Source organism: Dendrobates tinctorius, unplaced genomic scaffold (assembly GCF_039654945.1).
Source record: "Dendrobates tinctorius isolate UK_male_01 unplaced genomic scaffold, ASM3965494v1 ptg000054l, whole genome shotgun sequence".
NCBI classification, from domain to species: domain Eukaryota; kingdom Metazoa; phylum Chordata; class Amphibia; order Anura; family Dendrobatidae; genus Dendrobates; species Dendrobates tinctorius.
The window spans coordinates 14,006,563-14,026,565 of NW_027361722.1; the positions used below are offsets into that span (position 1 = coordinate 14,006,563).

The 20,003-nt window shown below is 52.0% G+C and overlaps 1 protein-coding gene across 2 annotated transcripts; it reads left to right on the forward strand.

Moving 5' to 3' along the window:
• Positions 1-5,497: 5,497 nt before the first annotated feature.
• CREG1 (cellular repressor of E1A stimulated genes 1) lies at positions 5,498-16,529 on the forward strand. Of its 2 annotated transcripts, XM_073577113.1 has the most exons (4): positions 5,500-5,825; positions 13,730-13,849; positions 13,927-14,111; positions 15,648-16,529. In XM_073577113.1, coding segments are annotated over exons 1-4 (594 nt in total). In that variant the 5' UTR covers positions 5,500-5,537; the 3' UTR covers positions 15,649-16,529. The 2 variants fall into 2 exon arrangements, with proteins under 2 accessions (XP_073433215.1, XP_073433214.1); XM_073577114.1 differs by lacking the exon at positions 15,648-16,529 and having other exon boundaries at positions 5,498-5,825; positions 13,927-14,112.
• The last annotated feature ends 3,474 nt before the right edge of the window (positions 16,530-20,003 follow it).

The following is a 20,003-nucleotide window of genomic DNA, read 5'->3' on the forward strand; positions in this document are numbered from 1 at the left end:
GTGAGTCTCCCTTCAGTCTCTCCTGTTGCTGCTCTGCTCTCCTTGCTCTGGTTCTGGCTCTCGCTCTGGCGCCCTCTAGCTTCCTCGCTTCTCTCCTGCTGCCTCGACTGACTCCTGCTGGTGTCCTCAGCCCCTTTTATAGTAGCTCCTCCCCCAACCTTTCTAGAAGTCTCTGCGGTCCGTCCCCCAATTGTGTCCCCCGGAAACAGTCTCCCTAGGAACCTTGGTGACAGTCCTCTTGGTTCCGGCCCGGATACACAGCAGGGACTCCTCCTCCTTCATTATTACAGGATGTTAGAGTCAGTAATGAGCGGTCATAGAGGAGTGCTTAGGAGGCAACCCAGGGGCAGACTAGGATGTCAGGTCTCCACCGCAGCTCCAGCCGAAAACCTCCGATGGAGGATAGGAGCAATGAGAATATAGAAAACGGTCTTAGGAGCGCAGGAAAGAGACTCAGATGAGAGATGGGGTTAAACCACAATGATGAAGACGGAGGATCCAACGAAGCACATTGTGGTTTAACCTCATCTCTCGTCTGAGTCTCTTTCCTGCGCTCCTAAGACCGTTTTCCACATTCTCGTTATTACAGGATGGACCCAGGTTGAGGGACATTATTACAGGAAGGGGAACATTGTTACAGGATGGACCCCTGATGGGAGACATTATTACAGGATGGACCCAGGATGAGGGACATTATTACAGGAAGGGGCCAGGATGAGGGACATTATTACAGGAAGGGGCCAGGATGAAGGACATTATTACAGGATGGACCCAGGATGAGGGACATTAATACAGGAAGGGGAACATTGTTAAAGGATGGGCCCAGGATGAGGGACATTATTACAGGAAGGGGCCAGGATGAGAGACATTATTACAGGAAACGCCCAGGATGGGGGATGTTATTACAGGACATGTATGTCTTTATAAGATCTAGAATGTTACATAGGCCCATACATCTGACCAACATGGAGGTGGGGTGGGGCAGGTCCAAAGTTTACACTGTGGCCCAAGGAACTCCAGTTGCGTCACTGGCTATAGGCTTGTACGGGTGATTTTCATCTGTGACGCTGATTAAAAAACAAACAGACAAATCTCAGATTTTGTTTTGCTTTTTTGCATGGCCACACAATCCACAGAAAAACACAGAAAAGACCCACAGACTGTGATGGATACCTGCTGTATCTGTGAAAAACAGCAAACAAAACACATACATGAATAATGAATAATAATTCTCCACATGGTTTTCGATACAGTTTTAATTCTACATGTTTTTCTGAACTTTGAAGCAGAGAAACCAATCGGGTGAGTTCTAGTCCTCTTTCTCTCTGAAGAGACAATTTGCATATTTCCCAGACGCCTCTCACACAGCCAAACCAGATCTCACACTTTGCACTGACGAGGGGCAGTACCCCGAAACACTGTGTCTGCAAATCGAGATTCTGGTTTGGCTTTTATCCTAAGTCATGTGACAAGGCTCATCAAAGGGTCGACTTTGACTTTTAGGATCACTACTTCCAGTAGGTGGCGCTAGAGTCCTAGTCCTCTTCCTCCCTGAAAGAGACAATTTGCACGAAGCACTGTGCAATGCCACATGCAGATTTCTTACACAGGATTCAGGCACCACCTTGTGGCCATTTCATAGAATGCATAAAAGCTTTACTAAATGGGTCACAACTACAATTCTGGGCCCCGATGGTTTATCAGATCAATACTGTGAAGACTTTACCACTATTTTAACCTAGAAAGTCTTCCATCCTGAGCCCCTTCCTGTAATATTGTCCCCTATCCTGAGCACTTTCCAATAATTATGTCCCCATTCTGAGCCCCTTCCAGTAATAATGTCCCAATTCTGAGCCCCTTCCAGTAATAATGTCCCAATTCTGAGCCCCTTCCAGTAATAATGTCCCAATTCTGAGCCCCTTCCTGTAATAATGTCTCCCATCCTGAGCCCTCCCTGTAACAAGAGGGCAGGCAGGGCATGGCGGTGACAGGCACACCATTGTCAACTGACAGCTCTCTCAAACAGATCAAAGGGGATCTCAGCGAGACTCTGATATGTGAACACATTTGATCCCCAACCCTGGTGGACCGGGCGCTATCTCCACCCTGTAGGGTTCATCTGTTTCACCCTCCTATGGCAGGACCTCGGAGGACTAAGCGTCTCGTGACACAGTGCCTGACCCCTCAGAGACGGGCCCCGGGGTCCTCCATCTGCAGCATTAGAGGCTGCAAAAAATGGACATCTGAATGCACCGTTAGACGTTTCTTGCAGAGATCAAGTCCAGAGACCTTTTTTATTCCTATTTCTGATCACTTTGTGACTTTTCTTCTCCTTAGGCTACGGCCACACTATCAGTATTTAGTCAGTATTTCACATCAGTATTTGTAAGCCAAAACCCGGAGAGGATCAAACATGCAGAATTGGTGCACTTGTTTCTATTATACCTTGTCCTCTAATTGTTCCTCACCTGGTTTTGGCTTACAAATGCTGAGAAAAAATACTGAACAAATACTGATAGTGTGACCGTAGCCTTATTTTACACTTCTCTCCGGCTCTGGATCCGCGGTGGAGAGGAGAGCATAAGGGTATGTTCACACGTCGCATTTTTGCTGCATTTTTTCCCCCTGTCTGCAGCAAATATTTAACATGCGCACATACCCTAAGGCTGTATTCACATGTTGCGCTTTTGCAGCATTTTTTTTTTTTCACTGCAAATTAAAAGCTGCTTTTCAGGCTCCATTCACACTCTGCATTTTTGCAGCTACACAGTTGTTTTATGCAAATTAAAAGTTGCTTTTTACAGAATCAGCGAAAACTCTGAGATTTCAGACATCACTCTCACGTTTATTTTCCTGACTGAATTTGAGAACCGCGGCGTGTCTGCACTCGCGCTCCAGCCGGACGCGCATCAGAAGTCCTGCCCATCGGCGCCCCTGTCACATGACTGTGGGATGCAGGTGGGTTGTCTGGGGTCCGCTGATGACCCCCGTGCCTGTCAATACGAGCCTCCTGTGAATGCCGGCCCATGGCTGACGCCCTGCAATGGAAAGCACAGGGGATTGGACGATCGCAGCGTTAAGAGTCCCCTAAGGGCACTATTAAATAAAGTCAAAAGTGAAAAAAAAAAGTTTTCAAAAATATTTAAAAAAAAAAAAAACACAAAAGTTCAAATCGCCCCCTCTTTTTCCCCACTAAAAATAAAACAACAAAAACCCAACATATTTGGTGTCGCCGCGTTCAGGATCGTCCAATCTATCAAGATATAAAGTAAATTAATCGAATCGGTAAACGGCGTAACAAGAAAAAACAAACAAACACCAGAATTATGGGGTTTTTTTTGGTCGATTCAACATTGCAATAAAATGCAATAATGGGCGATCAAAACATCGTATCTACAGTTGTGCTCAAAAGTTCACATCCCCCGGTGATTTTGGTCTGATAACATGCACAGAAGTTGACACAAATGGGTGTGAATGGCTCCTAAAGGAAACATCCTCACCTGTGACCTGTGACAAATGCCAGGAAAATTGTTCCAGATGCAAAGAAAAACCCACAAATAACATCAGCTGAAATCCTGGAGTCTCTGAAAATGAGCAGTGTGGCTGTTTCAAGATGCACAATAAGGAGGCACTTGAGGAAAAATGGGCTGCATGGTCGAGTCGTCAGAGGAAAGTCATTACTGTGCAAATGCCACAAAGTATCTCACCTACAATACGCAAAACAGCACAGAGACAAGCCTCAAAACTCCTGGAACAAGGTAATTTGGAGTGATGAGACCAAAATTGAACTTTCTGGCCACAACCATAAACGTTACATTTGGAGAAAGGTCAAGAAGGCCTATGATGAAAGGAACACCATTCCTACAGTAAAGCACGGAGGTGGATCGCTGATGTTTTATGGATGTGTGAGCTACAAAGACACAGGAAACTTGGTCACAGTTGAAGGAAAGATGAATGCAGCACGATATCAGCAAATACTGGAGGCAAATTTGCAATCATCAGCCCAGAAGCTGCGTATGGGGTGTACTTGGATGTTCCAACATGACAGCGATCCAAAACACAAGACCAAGTCAACCTGTCATTGGCTATAGCAGAACAAAGTGAAGGTCCTGGAGTGGCCATCTCAGTCTCCTGACCTCAGTATCATTGAGCCACTCTGGGGAGATCTCAAGTGCACAGTTCATGCTAGACAGCCCAGGAATTTACAGGAACTGGAGGCTTTTGGCCAAGAAGAGTGGGCAGCTTTACCATCTGAGAAAATAAAGAACCTCATCCACAACTACCACAAAAGACTTCAAGCTGTCAGTGATGTTAGAGAGAGTAATACACGGTATTAAGAAATGGGGTGTGTAAACTTTTGAGCAAAACTGTTCACTAAAATGGCATCAATAAAAACATCAGCTCAGAGCGCAAAAAGTCACCGGCCCCAAATCACTAAAAAATGGAGACGCTATGGGTCTCGGGAAAATGGCGCCAATATGTTGTGGACACATTTCTGAATTCTTTCTATACACGTTAGGTGTATGTGATCTCGCAGTGACCTGGAGAATCGTATCGTCAGGTCGGGTTTACCATGTAGTGAACTTTGTAAAGAAGCCCCCCCCCCCCAAAAAAAAGCATTTAGGAATTTAGGAATGGGGCAGAATGAATGGTGTCGTTCAAAAACACAACTCAGCCCGAACAAACAAGCCCTGACCTGGGGAGGTGGATGGAAGGGGAGCAAAAAACAAAAAAATGGAAAATTGCTTAGGAGTGAAGGGGTTAAAGGGATTTATTTTCTGACCCAAATACATATGTTTTGGATTAAAAAAAAATCCTTTTTTGCAATTGGGTTTGATTAAAAACGTTGCACCTTTTGCCTTCTGTAACCTCGGCGTTATCTATTGATTGGCTGCAGAATGAGTTAACTGAGGATCCATCAGTGAGCTCCTTTGGAAGGGGCATTTATCTGAGCTGATTTGAGCACAGGCCAAAATCAAAGTTGAACGTGCAGGAAAACAGTAAGCCTGGAAAAGACAAAAGGTAAAAATAAAAAAAATAAACCTGATAGAAAAAAAAATGTTTTTTAACGTTAGGATAAAAAAAAAGTTACTAAAAATGGACAATCTGGTCCTCTGCCCTGTGCACTGATTATAGGGGGACTGTGACAGCACAGCGCCATACACTGTGCAGCGGCCGCTCTAGGTACTGCAGCTTGGCTCTTACTGAAGGGGATGAGCTGCAGTACACACAATCGCCACTACGAGGAGTACAGCGCTATGCTGTGAGTGGCGGTCACAGAGGCCTGTGATTTTGATTAGTCATGAGGTAAGGTCTTGTCTTTCTATTGGATGATAAATAAATAACTCCTCCTCTAATTTGTTGTTTACGTTCTCATTGTCACCACGCCTACTGGCTGTTGTGATTGGCGAACGTGCACTATTCCCTTCTCCTATTGGTCGGATGTTCCCGAGCTCCTCCCCTGGGGCGGGTGCTTCTCCTGCTGTCTGTAGGGGCGGGGCCTCCTCCAGTCCTGGCTTTGTTGTCGGTGAGGCAGGATGAGCCGGGCCGGTGTGATCGTGTCCTGGGGGGTTTCTGTGGTCTTCTTCTTGGTCGTATCACTGGGGGCAGCTGCGATCCCCCCTCGCAATGAGACTGCCCGGGTCGCCCGGTATGTGGCGCACGAGTGTGACTGGGGCGCTCTGGCCACGATCTCCAGCCACGAGCCGGTGCGGGGTCAGCCCTTCGTCAATGTGTTCTCCGTGAGCGACGGTCCCCGGGGCCAGAGCGGCGGCGTGCTGTACTTCTACCTCACCACCATGGAGATCTCCGTGCAGGACCTGAAGGTGAGCGGCGGCGGCGGCGGCCGGGGGGCCGGGTCATCAAGGGGTTAAATCACTGGTGACAGCGGAGTGCAGTCCGATAATCCGGAACATGTGATAATGCGGACGAGCGGGAGGCGGCATCCCCGGTTATACCACTCAGACGATCGTGAAATCCCCCCCCCCCCGTGTTATCACTGACGGACGGCGCCGCTTATCTCACACTGCAGGCGCCGAGCCGGGCCTCTACTTATACTGCTATACCGCCCCCCCCCCACTATACTGCCTGCCCCCACTATACTACCCCCCTGCTATACCGCCCCCCCCACTATACTGCCCCCTGCTATACTGCCGCCCCCCGCTATACTGCCCCTGTGCTATACTGCCGCCCCCGCTATACTGCCCCTGTGCTATACTGCCGCCCCCGCTATACTGCCCCTGTGCTATACTGCCACCCCCCGCTATACTGCCCCTGTGCTATACTGCCACCCCCCGCTATACTGCCCCTGTGCTTTACTGCCACCCCCCGCTATACTGCAGCCCCGCTATACTGCCCCTGTGCTATACTGCCGCCCCCCGCTATACTGCCCCTGTGCTATACTGCCACCCCCCGCTATACTACCACCTGCTATACCGCCCCCCCACTATACTGCCCCCTGCTATACTACCCCCTGCTATACTGCCGCCCCCGCTATACTGCCCCTGTGCTATATTGCCGCCCCCCGCTATACTGCCCCTGTGCTATACTGCCACCCCCCGCTATACTACCACCTGCTATACCGCCCCCCCACTATACTGCCCCCCACTATACTACCCCCCGCTATACTGCCCCTGTGCTATACCGCCCCCCCACTATACTGCCCCCTGCTATACTGCCGCCCCCGCTATACTGCCCCTGTGCTATACTGCCGCCCCCCGCTATACTGCAGCCCCGCTATACTACCGCCCCCCCCACTATACTGCCGCCCCCCCACTATACTACCCCCTGCTATACTGCCGCCCCCCGCTGTACTGCCCCTGTGCTATACTGCCGCCCCCCGCTGTACTGCCCCTGTGCTATACTGCCGCCCCCCGCTGTACTGCCCCTGTGCTATACTGCCACCCCCCGCTATACTGCAGCCCCGCTATACTACCGCCCCCCCACTATACTGCCGCCCCCCCTATACTGCCCCTGTGCTATACTGCCGCCCCCCGCTATACTGCCCCTGTGCTATACTGCCGCCCCCCGCTATACTGCCCCTGTGCTATACTGCCGCCCCCGCTATACTGCCCCTGTGCTATACTGCCACCCCCCGCTATACTACCCCCTGCTATACCGCCCCCCACTATACTGCCCCCTGCTATACTGCCGCCCCCGCTATACTGCCCCTGTGCTATACTGCAGCCCCGCTATACTGCAGCCCCCCCACTATACTGCCGCCCCCCCACTATACTGCCCCTGTGCTATACTGCCGCCCCCCGCTATACTGCCCCTGTGCTATACTGCCGCCCCCCGCTATACTGCCCCTGTGCTATACTGCAGCCCCGCTATACTACCACCCCCCCACTATACTACCCCCTGCTATACTGCCGCCCCCCGCTATACTGCCCCTGTGCTATACTGCCGCCCCGCTATACTGCCCCTGTGCTATACTGCCACCCCCCGCTATACTGCCCCTGTGCTATACTGCCACCCCCCGCTATACTACCGCCCCCCCACTATACTGCCGCCCCCCCACTATACTACCCCCTGCTATACTGCCGCCCCCCGCTATACTGCCCCTGTGCTATACTGCCACCCCCCGCTATACTGCCCCTGTGCTATACTACCACCCCCCCACTATACTACCACCCCCCCACTATACTACCACCCCCCCCACTATACTGCCGCCCCCCCACTATACTACCCCCTGCTATACTGCCCCGGTGCTATACTGCCCCTGTGCTATACTGCCACCCCCCCCCCCCTCTATACTGCAGCCCCGCTATACTACCGCCCCCCCACTATACTGCCCCTGCTATACTGCCGCCCTCCGCTATACTGCCACGCCCCGCTATACTACCGCCCCCCCACTATACTACCGCCCCCCACTATACTACCCACCGCTATACTGCCACCCCCCCACTATACTACCCCCTGCTATACTGCCCCCACTATACTACTGCCCCCCGCTATACTGCCGCCCCACTATACTACCCCCCACTATACTGCCCCCACTATACTGCCCCCCCGCGCTATACTGCCCCCACTATACTACCCCCCACTATACTGCCGCCCCCCTGCTATACTGCCCTTGTGCTATACTGCCGCCCCCCCTGCTATACTGCCCCACTATACTACTACCCCCTGCTATACTGCCCCCCCACTATACTGCCACCCCCCTGCTATACTGCCCCCACTATACTGCCGCCCCCGCGCTATACTACCCCCTGCTATACTGCCATCCCCGCTATACTGCCCCCACTATACTGCCGCCCCTGCGCTATACTGCCCCCCGCGCTATACTGCCCCCACTATACTACCCCCCACTATACTGCCGCCCCCCTGCTATACTGCCCCTGTTCTATACTGCCGCCCCCCCCTGCTATACTGCCCCACTATACTACTACCCCCTGCTATACTGCCCCCCCACTATACTACCCCCTGCTATACTGCCGCCCCCCCGCAATACTGCACCCACTATACTGCCGCCCCCCGCTATACTACCCCTGTGCTATACTGCCCCCCCCACTATACTGCCCCCCCGCTATACTGCCCCTGTGCTATACTGCCGCCCCCCTGCTATACTGCCCCACTATACTACTACCCCCTGCTATACTGCCCCCCCACTATACTACCCCCTGCTATACTGCCCCCACTATACTGCCGCCCCCCTGCTATACTGCCCCCATTATACTACCCCCTGCTATACTGCCCCCCACTATACTGCCGCCCCCCCACTATACCACCCCCTGCTATATTGCCCCCCCCACTATACTACCCCCCGCTATACTGCCCCCACTATACTGCCGCCCCCCCACTATACTGCCCCCCCACTATACTACCCCCTGCTATACTGCCCCCCACTATACTGCCGACCCCCGCTATACTGCCCCCACTATACTGCCGCCCCCGCTATACTGCCCCCACTATACTGCCGCCCCCACTATACTACCCCCTGCTATACTGCCGCCCCACAATACTGCCCCCCTCACTACACTGCTGCCCCCCCCACTATACTACCCCCTGCTATACTGCCCCCCCACTATACTGCCGCCCCTGTGCTATACTGCCCCCACTATACTGCCGCCCCTGTGCTATACTGCCCCACTATACTGCCGCCCCTGTGCTATACTGCCCCCACTATACTGCCGCCCCTGTGCTATACTGCCCCCACTATACTGCCACCCCTGTGCTATACTGCCGCCCCCACTATACTGCCCCCACTATACTGCCGCCCCTGTGCTATACTGCCCCCACTATACTGCCACCCCTGTGCTATACTGCCGCCCCCACTATACTGCCCCCGCTATACTGCTGCCCCCACTATACTGCCGCCCCTGTGCTATACTGCCCCCACCACTATACTGCCGCCCCGCTCCGCTATACTGCTATGAAAAGAAAATGTTATAAAACCACTTTTGCTGGCAGAAACAGACCAGCACACGGCCAGCGTTCCGAACTCTAAATATAGGGTACGCCGGTTGCATGCAGCGTCATGCGCCCAGAGGAGGAGCTGACTGGAGGAGGCGCAGTTGGGGGCGGAGCTTAGCAGCGGCCCTGCGCCTCAGTACGCAAGTCTGAAGGTAGCCTAACCCGTTAATTTAACACCTACATGTCCCAAATTTTATACACATACCCTCATCTAATTATTAGTCACAGACATATAAAAAACTTAATGAAATGCTTTACTGTATGTCACCGTGCGTCACTTCATGTCGGGTTTTGTATTGATTTTACAGAAGCCGGCAATTGAATTAGCGGCTATTCTGCTATGTAGAACTCTATGAAATATAAATATATATAATATACTAGATGGTGGCCCGATTCTAACGCATCGGGTATTCTAGAATATGTATGTAGTGTATTTATTAAGTTTTAATAATAATGCTATAATGCACCCCCCTTTCCTGGTATGCATGGTCCCCCCTCACCCCCCTATCCTGGTATGCATGGTCCCCCCTCGCCCCCCTATCCTGGTATGCATGGTCCTCTCACCCCCCTATCCTGGTATGCATGGTCCGCTCACCCCCCTTTCCTGGTATGCATGGTATCCTCACCCCCCTTTCCTGGTATGCATGGTCCCCCTCACCCCCCTATCCTGTTATGCATGGTCCCCCTCACCCCCCTATCCTGGTATGCATGGTCCCCCTCACCCCCCTATCCTGGTATGCATGGTCCCCCTCACCCCCCTATCCTGGTATGCATGGTTCCCCTCACCCCCCCTATCCTGGTATGCATGGTCCCCCTCACCCCCCTATCCTGGTATGCATGGTCCCCCCTCACCCCCCTATCCTGGTATGCATGGTCCCCCCTCACCCCCCTATCCTGGTATGCATGGTCCCCCCTCACCCCCCTATCCTGGTATGCATGGTCCCCCCTCACCCCCCTTTCCTGGTATGCATGGTATCCTCACCCCCCTTTCCTGGTATGCATGGTCCCCCTCACCCCCCTTTCCTGGTATGCATGGTCCCCCTCACCCCCCTATCCTGGTATGCATGGTCCCCCTCCCATTGCTGGTATGCATGGTCCCCCTCCCATTGCTGGTATGCATGGTCCCCCTCCCATTGCTGGTATGCATGGTCCCCCTCCCATTGCTGGTATGCATGGTCCCCCTCCCATTGCTGGTATGCATGGTCCCCCTCCCATTGCTGGTATGCATGGTCCCCCTCCCATTGCTGGTATGCATGGTCCCCCTCCCATTGCTGGTATGCATGGTCCCCCTCACCCCCCCCCCCATTGCTGGTATGCATGGTCCAACCACCCCCCTCCGTTGCTGGTATGCATGGTCCCCCTCCCATTGCTGGTATGCATGGTCCCCCTCCCATTGCTGGTATGCATGGTCCCCCTCCCATTGCTGGTATGCATGGTCCCCCTCCCATTGCTGGTATGCATGGTCCCCCTCCCATTGCTGGTATGCATGGTCCCCCTCCCATTGCTGGTATGCATGGTCCCCCTCCCATTGCTGGTATGCATGGTCCCCCTCCCATTGCTGGTATGCATGGTCCCCCTCCCATTGCTGGTATGCATGGTCCCCCCCCCCATTGCTGGTATGCATGGTCCCCCCCCCCATTGCTGGTATGCATGGTCCCCCCCCCCATTGCTGGTATGCATGGTCCCCCCCCCCATTGCTGGTATGCATGGTCCCCCTCACCCCCCCCATTACTGGTATGCATGGTCCCCCTCACCCCCCCCATTACTGGTATGCATGGTCCCCCTCACCCCGCCCCCATTGCTGGTATGCATGGTCCCCCTCCCATTGCTGGTATGCATGGTCCCCCTCCCATTGCTGGTATGCATGGTCCCCCTCCCATTGCTGGTATGCATGGTCCCCCTCACCCCGCCCCCCCCCATTGCTGGTATGCATGGTCCCCCTCCCATTGCTGGTATACATATACAATACATTAGGTAAGAGCAGAACAGTGACTGCAGATCTGGGTGTAACAGGAGTACATTAGGTAAGAGCAGAACAGTGACTGCAGCTCTGAGTGTAACAGGAGTATATTAGGTAACAGCAGAACAGTGACTGCAGCTCTGGGTGTAGCTGGAGTACAATACATTAGGTAACAGCAGAACAGTGACAGCAGCTCCGGGTGTAACTGGAGTATAATACACTAGATGGTGGCCCGATTCTATCGCATCGGGTATTCTAGAGTCTCTGTTAAAATAAAAAATAGTTATATACTCACCTCCCGATGGCCCCCGGACTCTGTCCTGCCTCTCACCACGCGCCCGGCATCTTCCGGCCCCAGTAATGCTTTGCGAGAAGGGCTGGAGATGACGTCACGCTCACGTGAGCGCAGTTTATCTGGGATTTGCGTGCAGTTTTCCCCTGAGGTCTGACACCTGTCATGGAGCAGGTGCTAAACCGCAGCGGAATCCGCACAAAGAATTGACATGCTGTGGATTTGAATCCGCAGCAAATCCGCGCTGAAAATTCCACAACATGTGCACTGCGGATTTCATTTCCCATAGACTAAAAGGGTCCTGTACACGGCAGCAGAATCCGCAACGTGTGCACACACCCTAACACGGCCGAGAAAAAAATCGCATGATGGAAGCTGCCCCATAGATTAACATTGGTCTGAGTGCTATGCGATTTTTTATTTTCTCGCATTGCACTCGTCCGTATTTCTCGCTAGTGTGACTCCGTCCTTACTGATGCTCTCGCTCACCCTCACTAGTACTGATGCTCTCGCTCACCCTCACTAGTACTGATGCTCTCGCTCACCCTCACTAGTACTGATGCCCTCGCTCGCCCTCGCTAGTACTGATGCCCTCGCTCGCCCTCGCTAGTACTGATGCCCTCGTCACCCTCGCTAGTACTGATGCCCTCGCTCACCCTCGCTAGTACTGATGCCCTCGCTCACCCTCACTAGTACTGATGCCCTCGCTCACCCTCACTAGTACTGATGCCCTCGCTCACCCTCACTACGGTAGTACTGATGCCCTCGCTCACCCTCACTAGTACTGATTCCCTCGCTCGCCCTCACTAGTACTGATGCCCTCGCTCGCTGAATCGGCTCTTTTTGCAGTTTCCTCTTTTCTGTGTTTTGCTCTCGGTGACTCAGCAGATGACTCTGCAGAATCTGCGGCTTTGCAATGTTCCTGGCTCGTGACCGGAGCCGCTTGTGTCTGAGACCGAGGCAAAGGTCCTGTATACGGAGCCTATAGAATCACCGGGTCACATGACTGAGACCTTATGTAACGCGCCATGTGACTCGGCTCTTTATTTCTTGCCATGTCTCCGTAGTTCCGCCCTTATGCTTTATATTGCAGCCCTGCTTCTTATTAGTGCAATCTGCTGCTTATTTCCACACTCTTGCTTTACACTGCAGCTTTGCTTGTTCCTATGTATTGCTGTGTTTCATGATACTGCTTAGTTCCACCCTCATGCTTTAGGCTAAGTTCACACGTAGCGGAACTCTCGTTGAAATTATCGCGAGAATTCCGTTCCGCGGGAAAATCGCATTTTAAATTCCCGCGGAAAAACTAGCATTTTGCAAGCGTAATTAGCTAGCAGAATTGCTAGCGTTTTCCAAGCGATCTGGAGCATCGCTTGGAGAACTGATTGACAGGTTGGTCACACTCGTCAAACAGTGTTTGAGAAGTGTGACCAACTTTTTACTACTGAGGCCGCCTATGCAGCATCAGTGGTAAAAGATAAAATGTAAAAAATAATTTAAAAAATGCCCATGATGACATACGTTCTCGCGGGATCGCGACATTTCGCGGTAATTCGCGAGAACGGACGCCATCGCGGGCATTTTCGCAAAGGCTTACTGGGAACGGGAGCGTGGAGAGAGGCGGGAAGGCTGCGCGGGACGTCGGAAGGTAAGAATAACACCATTTTTTATTTTAAATTCTAACTTTTTACAGGGATATGGTACCCACAGCGAGGAAGACAGTCTCCTCTCCTCCGGACCGTGGGTACCATCCGCAAATGTTCTGCTTACTTTTCACATGGTGTGCACAGCCACATGCGGGAAGTAAGCGGAACAATACCGCAGCATTAGCACAGCATTGCGGAATCCCATAGGAATGCATGGGATGCTTATTTTTCGCTGCAAAATCGCGCGGTTAAAACCACCGCGGAAACGCGAAAAAAACGCCACGCGTGAACTGAGCCTTACATTGCAGCTTTGCTTTATGTGGACAGCTCATTAAGGCACTGGTACTCCGTCAGATGGCAGTACCTACGGTCGGGAGGACGTCCCTAATCTCAGTTTCCTCTTCTCTTCCATATCAGGTGAATCCTAACGCCTCCCTGACCATGTCTCTGGCGCAGACCCCATATTGCCGGCAGGAGCACTTCGACCCCCAGAGTCCGCTGTGCGCTCACGTCATAATGTCCGGCAGCATCCAGGAGGTGAGGACCCCGAGGCCCTGGTGTGCCCCACATACATGATGCATGTAGTGTATATATGACCCATGATTTACACCCAGGTGGCCGCCGCCGAGACCGACAAGGCGAAGACAGCATTGTTCAGCCGCCACCCGGAGATGGCGATCTGGCCACGCGACCACGACTGGTTTTTTGCCAAACTCAACATCACAAACATTTGGGTTCTCGATTTCTTTGGAGGAATCAAAACTGTCACTCCGGAGGAATATTACCAAGCCAAACCTTAGTGAGTATCGCATATAGCAGCTGGCCAGTATATACTATATACAAAGCCTGCCGATAAGCTGACAGTCTGTGTCCTAATACTGGGGGGGAATGACTGCCCCCGACAGCCGCTCTGTACACTAGGAGGAATGACTGCTCCCCGACAGCCGCTCTGTACACTAGGAGGAATGACTGCTCCCCGACAGCCGCTCTGTACACTAGGAGGAATGACTGCTCCCCGACAGCCGCTCTGTACACTAGGAGGAATGACTGCTCCCCGACAGCCGCTCTGTACACTAGGAGGAATGACTGCTCCCCGACAGCCGCTCTGTACACTAGGAGGAATGACTGCTCCCCGACAGCCGCTCTGTACACTAGGAGGAATGACTGCTCCCCGACAGCCGCTCTGTACACTAGGAGGAATGACTGGCCCCCCGACAGCCGCTCTGTACACTAGGAGGAATGACTGCCCCCCGACAGCCGCTCTGTACACTAGGAGGAATGACTGCTCCCCGACAGCCGCTCTGTACACTAGGAGGAATGACTGCTCCCCGACAGCCGCTCTGTACACTAGGAGGAATGACTGCTCCCCGACAGCCGCTCTGTACACTAGGAGGAATGACTGCCCCCGACAGCCGCTCTGTACACTAGGAGGAATGACTGCTCCCCGACAGCCGCTCTGTACACTAGGAGGAATGACTGCTCCCCGACAGCCGCTCTGTACACTAGGAGGAATGACTGCTCCCCGACAGCCGCTCTGTACACTAGGAGGAATGACTGCTCCCCGACAGCCGCTCTGTACACTAGGAGGAATGACTGCTCCCCGACAGCCGCTCTGTACACTAGGAGGAATGACTGCTCCCCGACAGCCGCTCTGTACACTAGGAGGAATGACTGCTCCCCGACAGCCGCTCTGTACACTAGGAGGAATGACTGCTCTCCGACAGCCGCTCTGTACACTAGGAGGAATGACTGCTCCCCGACAGCCGCTCTGTACACTAGGAGGAATGACTGCTCCCCGACAGCCGCTCTGTACACTAGGAGGAATGACTGCTCCCCGACAGCCGCTCTGTACACTAGGAGGAATGACTGCTCCCCGACAGCCGCTCTGTACACTAGGAGGAATGACTGCTCCCCGACAGCCGCTCTGTACACTAGGAGGAATGACTGCTCCCCGACAGCTGCTCTGTACACTAGGAGGAATGACTGCTCCCCGACAGCCGCTCTGTACACTAGGAGGAATGACTGCTCCCCGACAGCCGCTCTGTACACTAGGAGGAATGACTGCTCCCCGACAGCCGCTCTGTACACTAAGCGGAATAACTGACAGCTGCTCTGTACACTAAGCGGAATGACTGATAGCTGCTCTGTACTGTACACTAGGAGGCATGACTGCCCCTGTCAGGCGCTCTGTACACTAGGAGAAATGACTGCTCCCTGACAGCCGCTCAGTGGAAGAAACAGCTGTCAGATGGTGCAGGGATTGTGTTGGACTCCGTGAGTACAGACTTACATTCATCATCATCATATCTTTTTTTTTTTTTTTTTTATCCTAAAGGTCTGATCTTGTGGATCCGGCTCCTCGGGGGCGGAGACTCTCGATCTGATGCCGATGTGCCTCTTCTCTGTTTGTTATCCGCTCTGCATAAATCTAATCTTAAAGGAGCGCTCTGGTTTTAGATAAAGTTTTATTGTCGCATGAAAGGAAACTTCTACGACTTTCTAAGAGACTTTAATAATCCTTTCAAGAACTTTGAATGTATTAAGAAACGTTTCTTTCACTGATGGCAAGCGGAGGCTAAAATCTCATCCTAGCCTTGCCCTGCTCTGACAGCAGTGTGTCCCAATGGATCCGTGTCGGTAAGGGTATATGAATGAGTGTTTCCATTCACTGACTGGAAGCAGAGATCTTGGAAGGGACGACGACGTGAGATTGCAAACTTTCTAATAAACTTTCAAACTTTTCATTTTGAGTTGATTAAAGGGGAAACACAAATAACATCTCTCACACTGGAGGACCCATGCTGTCTCTGTCTTTAATGAGCACTGTGTAATGCATCATTTGTCCTGCGGGTGCGCTCAAGGTGCGCTGCAGGAAGATCGAACTCTTGCTGCTGCCAATTCTATTTGATCACTGGGGAAACCGTGTACCTAAATCAACTGAATGTCGGGGACTCTGAAAATGTTTTTTTTTTTCTACCCCTTTAAGTGCCACTTTCCTACAAATTACCAGTGGGCACAGATCAGAGAGGGGGTTATAATTACCATGACTAGTGATGTTATGTTCTAAACACTCAGACATGTAACATCTAGGGCTTGCTGGGACTTTTGGTGCACCATTTAAGTATCCTCCGTCCTACTCTAATAACGCTTGCTTACATAAGAGTGCTGAATGATTTGTGCTTTTTAAATAAAGTTTTACATTTTTGTTTAAAAATGACATCCAGTCTCCTGAAATACTCTGTACTGCTGTAAACCCGCAGTCTCGCTCAAAGTTTATTTTACTAATACAGTGTTGCCTAAAAAGTGATTCTTCACCCTATAATTAAAGTGGTTCAGACCAGCGCTCACCTGATCAGGCTGGCCAAGTAAATGATCGTCAGTGATCGTACGGTAGGCCAGAGCCGCTTTTCTTTTTCTCACCCCTAGAGGGTGGTCCCGAGTTGAGGACCCACATCTATGTAAAACACAGACAGGAGCTGCCTTCTACTAGGGACAATCCCTTTAATTTTGGAAAAATCTGATTAATTCTGCAGGTCGAGATGTAGAAGGACACGGGGCGATTACTAAGAGACTGAAGGCGGACTCACTAATGGAGGACGGTGTATGAGCACGAAGGCCGACAGTACTCGATACACCCTAAACCTCAGCTCTTCCTGCCCTATTAATCAGATTTTTGAATATTTACATTGAGGTGTTAAAGGGATGGTCAACTACATTTTATTAGTGTAAAAAATGGTCCTAAAACTAAATCCACATACCTCCTCCTCCGATGTCGCCCACCCGTGACTGTCTTCCTCTATACCAGGGGTGGGGAATGTTTTTCCAGCCGGGGGCCATTTGGAAATTTCTACCATCATTCGAGGGCCACACAAAAATGATCACCTTGAAAATTACCCAGGTATATTTAGTCAAACAATTACGGTGACTCACCCTTAATGTGACAGCTGGAACTGCTTCTCTTTGGTGCAGCTCTGATGTTGGGTGATACTGATCATGTTGCTTCTCACAGCTGCTTTCTCTAGTCACCTTCCACGACAGCTACATCGGAGGATGTCTACCCCGCCCTAATAGGGGACAGGAACAGGAAGAGGTTAAATACCCCTCCCCTTCCTGCAGCCACCAGTGTTTTCCTGTCCCCTATGGGGCATGAAGAGATCTACGATGGTGCTGCCGTGGCCGGCGATTCGGGAGCACCCCACGCCCAGTATCAGCTGGGATACCTGTCAGCTGCCGGGCAGCCGAGGTCGGGGGCCTTGCTCTCCTCCGATGGCTGCTCCCGTCTCCGCCTGCATGGTGGGACTCGGGACTCTCCCGCCTCTCCTGCGCCTCCTTTGGGGGTAAAGCGAGGCGGTGATGTGCACGCTGGGGTCCTCCAGATAGCTCCCCGGCTTCCTCCGTGCTGCCGGTTCCCGGGGGTTCACGCTGGCCGGGGGTGGTGTTCCTCCACTTCGGGCGTTACTGGGCTTTCCACTGGGGCGCGCGTCACTTCCGGTCTGTCCCTATGTGTTCCACGGTGGAGCGCACGTGTGCGCCTGGGGGGCGCGTTACTCCTGGGACCGGCGGTCACATTCTGGGACGTCCTCATGTGGTTCCCCTAAATTGGGCCAAAGGGAGGAGGAGGTGCACAAACAACGCTGGACCCTCGATCTTTCAAGGTCCGGGTGAGATCACCAGGTAAGACTTGTCTGACACTGACTGTGGATGGTGACAAGCCCTCTCTCTCTGCGTCTGCAGAGCCCAGGATACCCCCTCCTACTGTAAGTAGCAGGCGTCGGCCCTGGCTATCCAGCATTATTTACTAAAATGGCGTAGCATTATTTATTAAATTTCAATGGGGATTTAACATTGGCAGACGAGTGCTGCAGGCCGTGATTCCCCCCTAAAGAAACTGGCTGTTGGTATTACTCCGATGTAGCTGTCGTGGAAGGTGTCTAGAGAAAATAGAATTAGACTTACCGGTAATTCGGTTTCTAGGAACCTTCCACGACAGCACTAATTTCCCTCCCTATCTGATATTCTTATTGGATGATTCCTGCACTTTGGTGGTAACTATTCATACTCGTGTCCAGGAAAACACTGGTGGTTGCAGGAAGGGGAGGGGTATTTAACCTCTTCCTGTTCCTTATTAGGGCGGGGTAAACATCCTCCGATGTAGCTGTCGTGGAAGGTTCCTAGAAACCGAATTACCAGTAAGTCTAATTCTATTTTTCCAGGTTTGTGTCGGCCAGGAGAGCAGTCAACTTTTTGTCATAAGTTTTGAAAATCATATACATCACGTAGGAGACGCTGGGACTGCTGTATATGCACCACACGGGAGACGCTGGGACTGCTGTATATGCATCACACGGGAGACGCTGGGACTGCTGTATATGCATCACACGGGAGACGCTGGGACTGCTGTACATACATAACATTAAGACTGCTATATATGCATCACAGGAGACGGGTCATAAATTACAGAAGGGGCTGGGGGGGGGCATAGACATCACAGGAGATGCTGGGACATATTCATCACCGGGAGGCTTGGGGGAATAGACATCACTGAGGGGCTATATACAGCACTAGGAAGCACAGACAGCACTGGGGGGTATAAATGTCCATGGGAGGGGAATATACATCACTGGGGGCTATATACAGTACTCGGGGATATACAGCACTTTCGGGGTAAATGCAGCACTGGAGAATATACACATCACTTGGGGGCACATACATCTGTGGGGGGATATACAGCAATGGGGGGGACAGGGATCATTGGGGAGGCACATAGATCACTGGGGTGACACGAAGATCACAGGGGTGGGGCACAGAGATCACAGGGGTGCACATAGCTGGGGGGGCACATGGGGAAACAGCTGGGGGGGGTCACATAGCTGAGGGGCACAGATCACCAGTAGAAAAGCACTCGGCTGCTGGCACAGAGATCGCTGTGGACTCTCTGGCAGGCAGCTCCTTTTCTGGGACAGGAGAGCATCGGGCGCTAAGCCCGCCTACCCCGTCGCTAACCCAACCCACCCAGATGACTTCTTCAATCATGTGCAGGGTAGGCAGCGTTCTGTAATGAACGCTGCGTGTCGTGCACTTGGGGGTTAAAGGGCTGGCAGCTGACAGGACACTGCTCCCCCATAAGCATTGGGGACGCCGGGGACCTGCTGGCAGGTCAAAGGCTCCCTGCTGTATACGGTAAGGGGCTTCTCTAGATCCCCCCTGACAGCAATGCAGAGAAGGAGCGCAGAGCCGGTAGGTGAAACAGATTTTTTAATTTTAGGACCCCCCCATGGTTTTATTTTTACATAAAAAAAGTGGACAGCCCCTTTAATTAAAGTCGCAGTCCTGCAATAGTTTTGTAATATGGGGCCGCCTTGTAACATCACAAAATTCTTAGAATGCGTAGCTGATCACAAGAGATTTTCAGTAGCCAAATCTCCTGTCTTTCAAGCCAAGGCTTAAAAACAATCCTTTTTTTCACGTTAGAGGCTTTGTCCACCTTTTGTAATTATTTTCTTATTGTTCTGGTGTAATCTGAAAAAGCGATCTGAGCACGTGAGCTTTTCTGCTACACGTGGCAGCACAGGCGATCAGAAGATCGCAGCTTCAGGTCTCCTAAGGAGAATATTGAAGAAGGTAAAAAGAATCGTCCGATCTATCAAAATATAAAAATAATCCGATCAGTAAACGGCGTAACAAGAAAAAA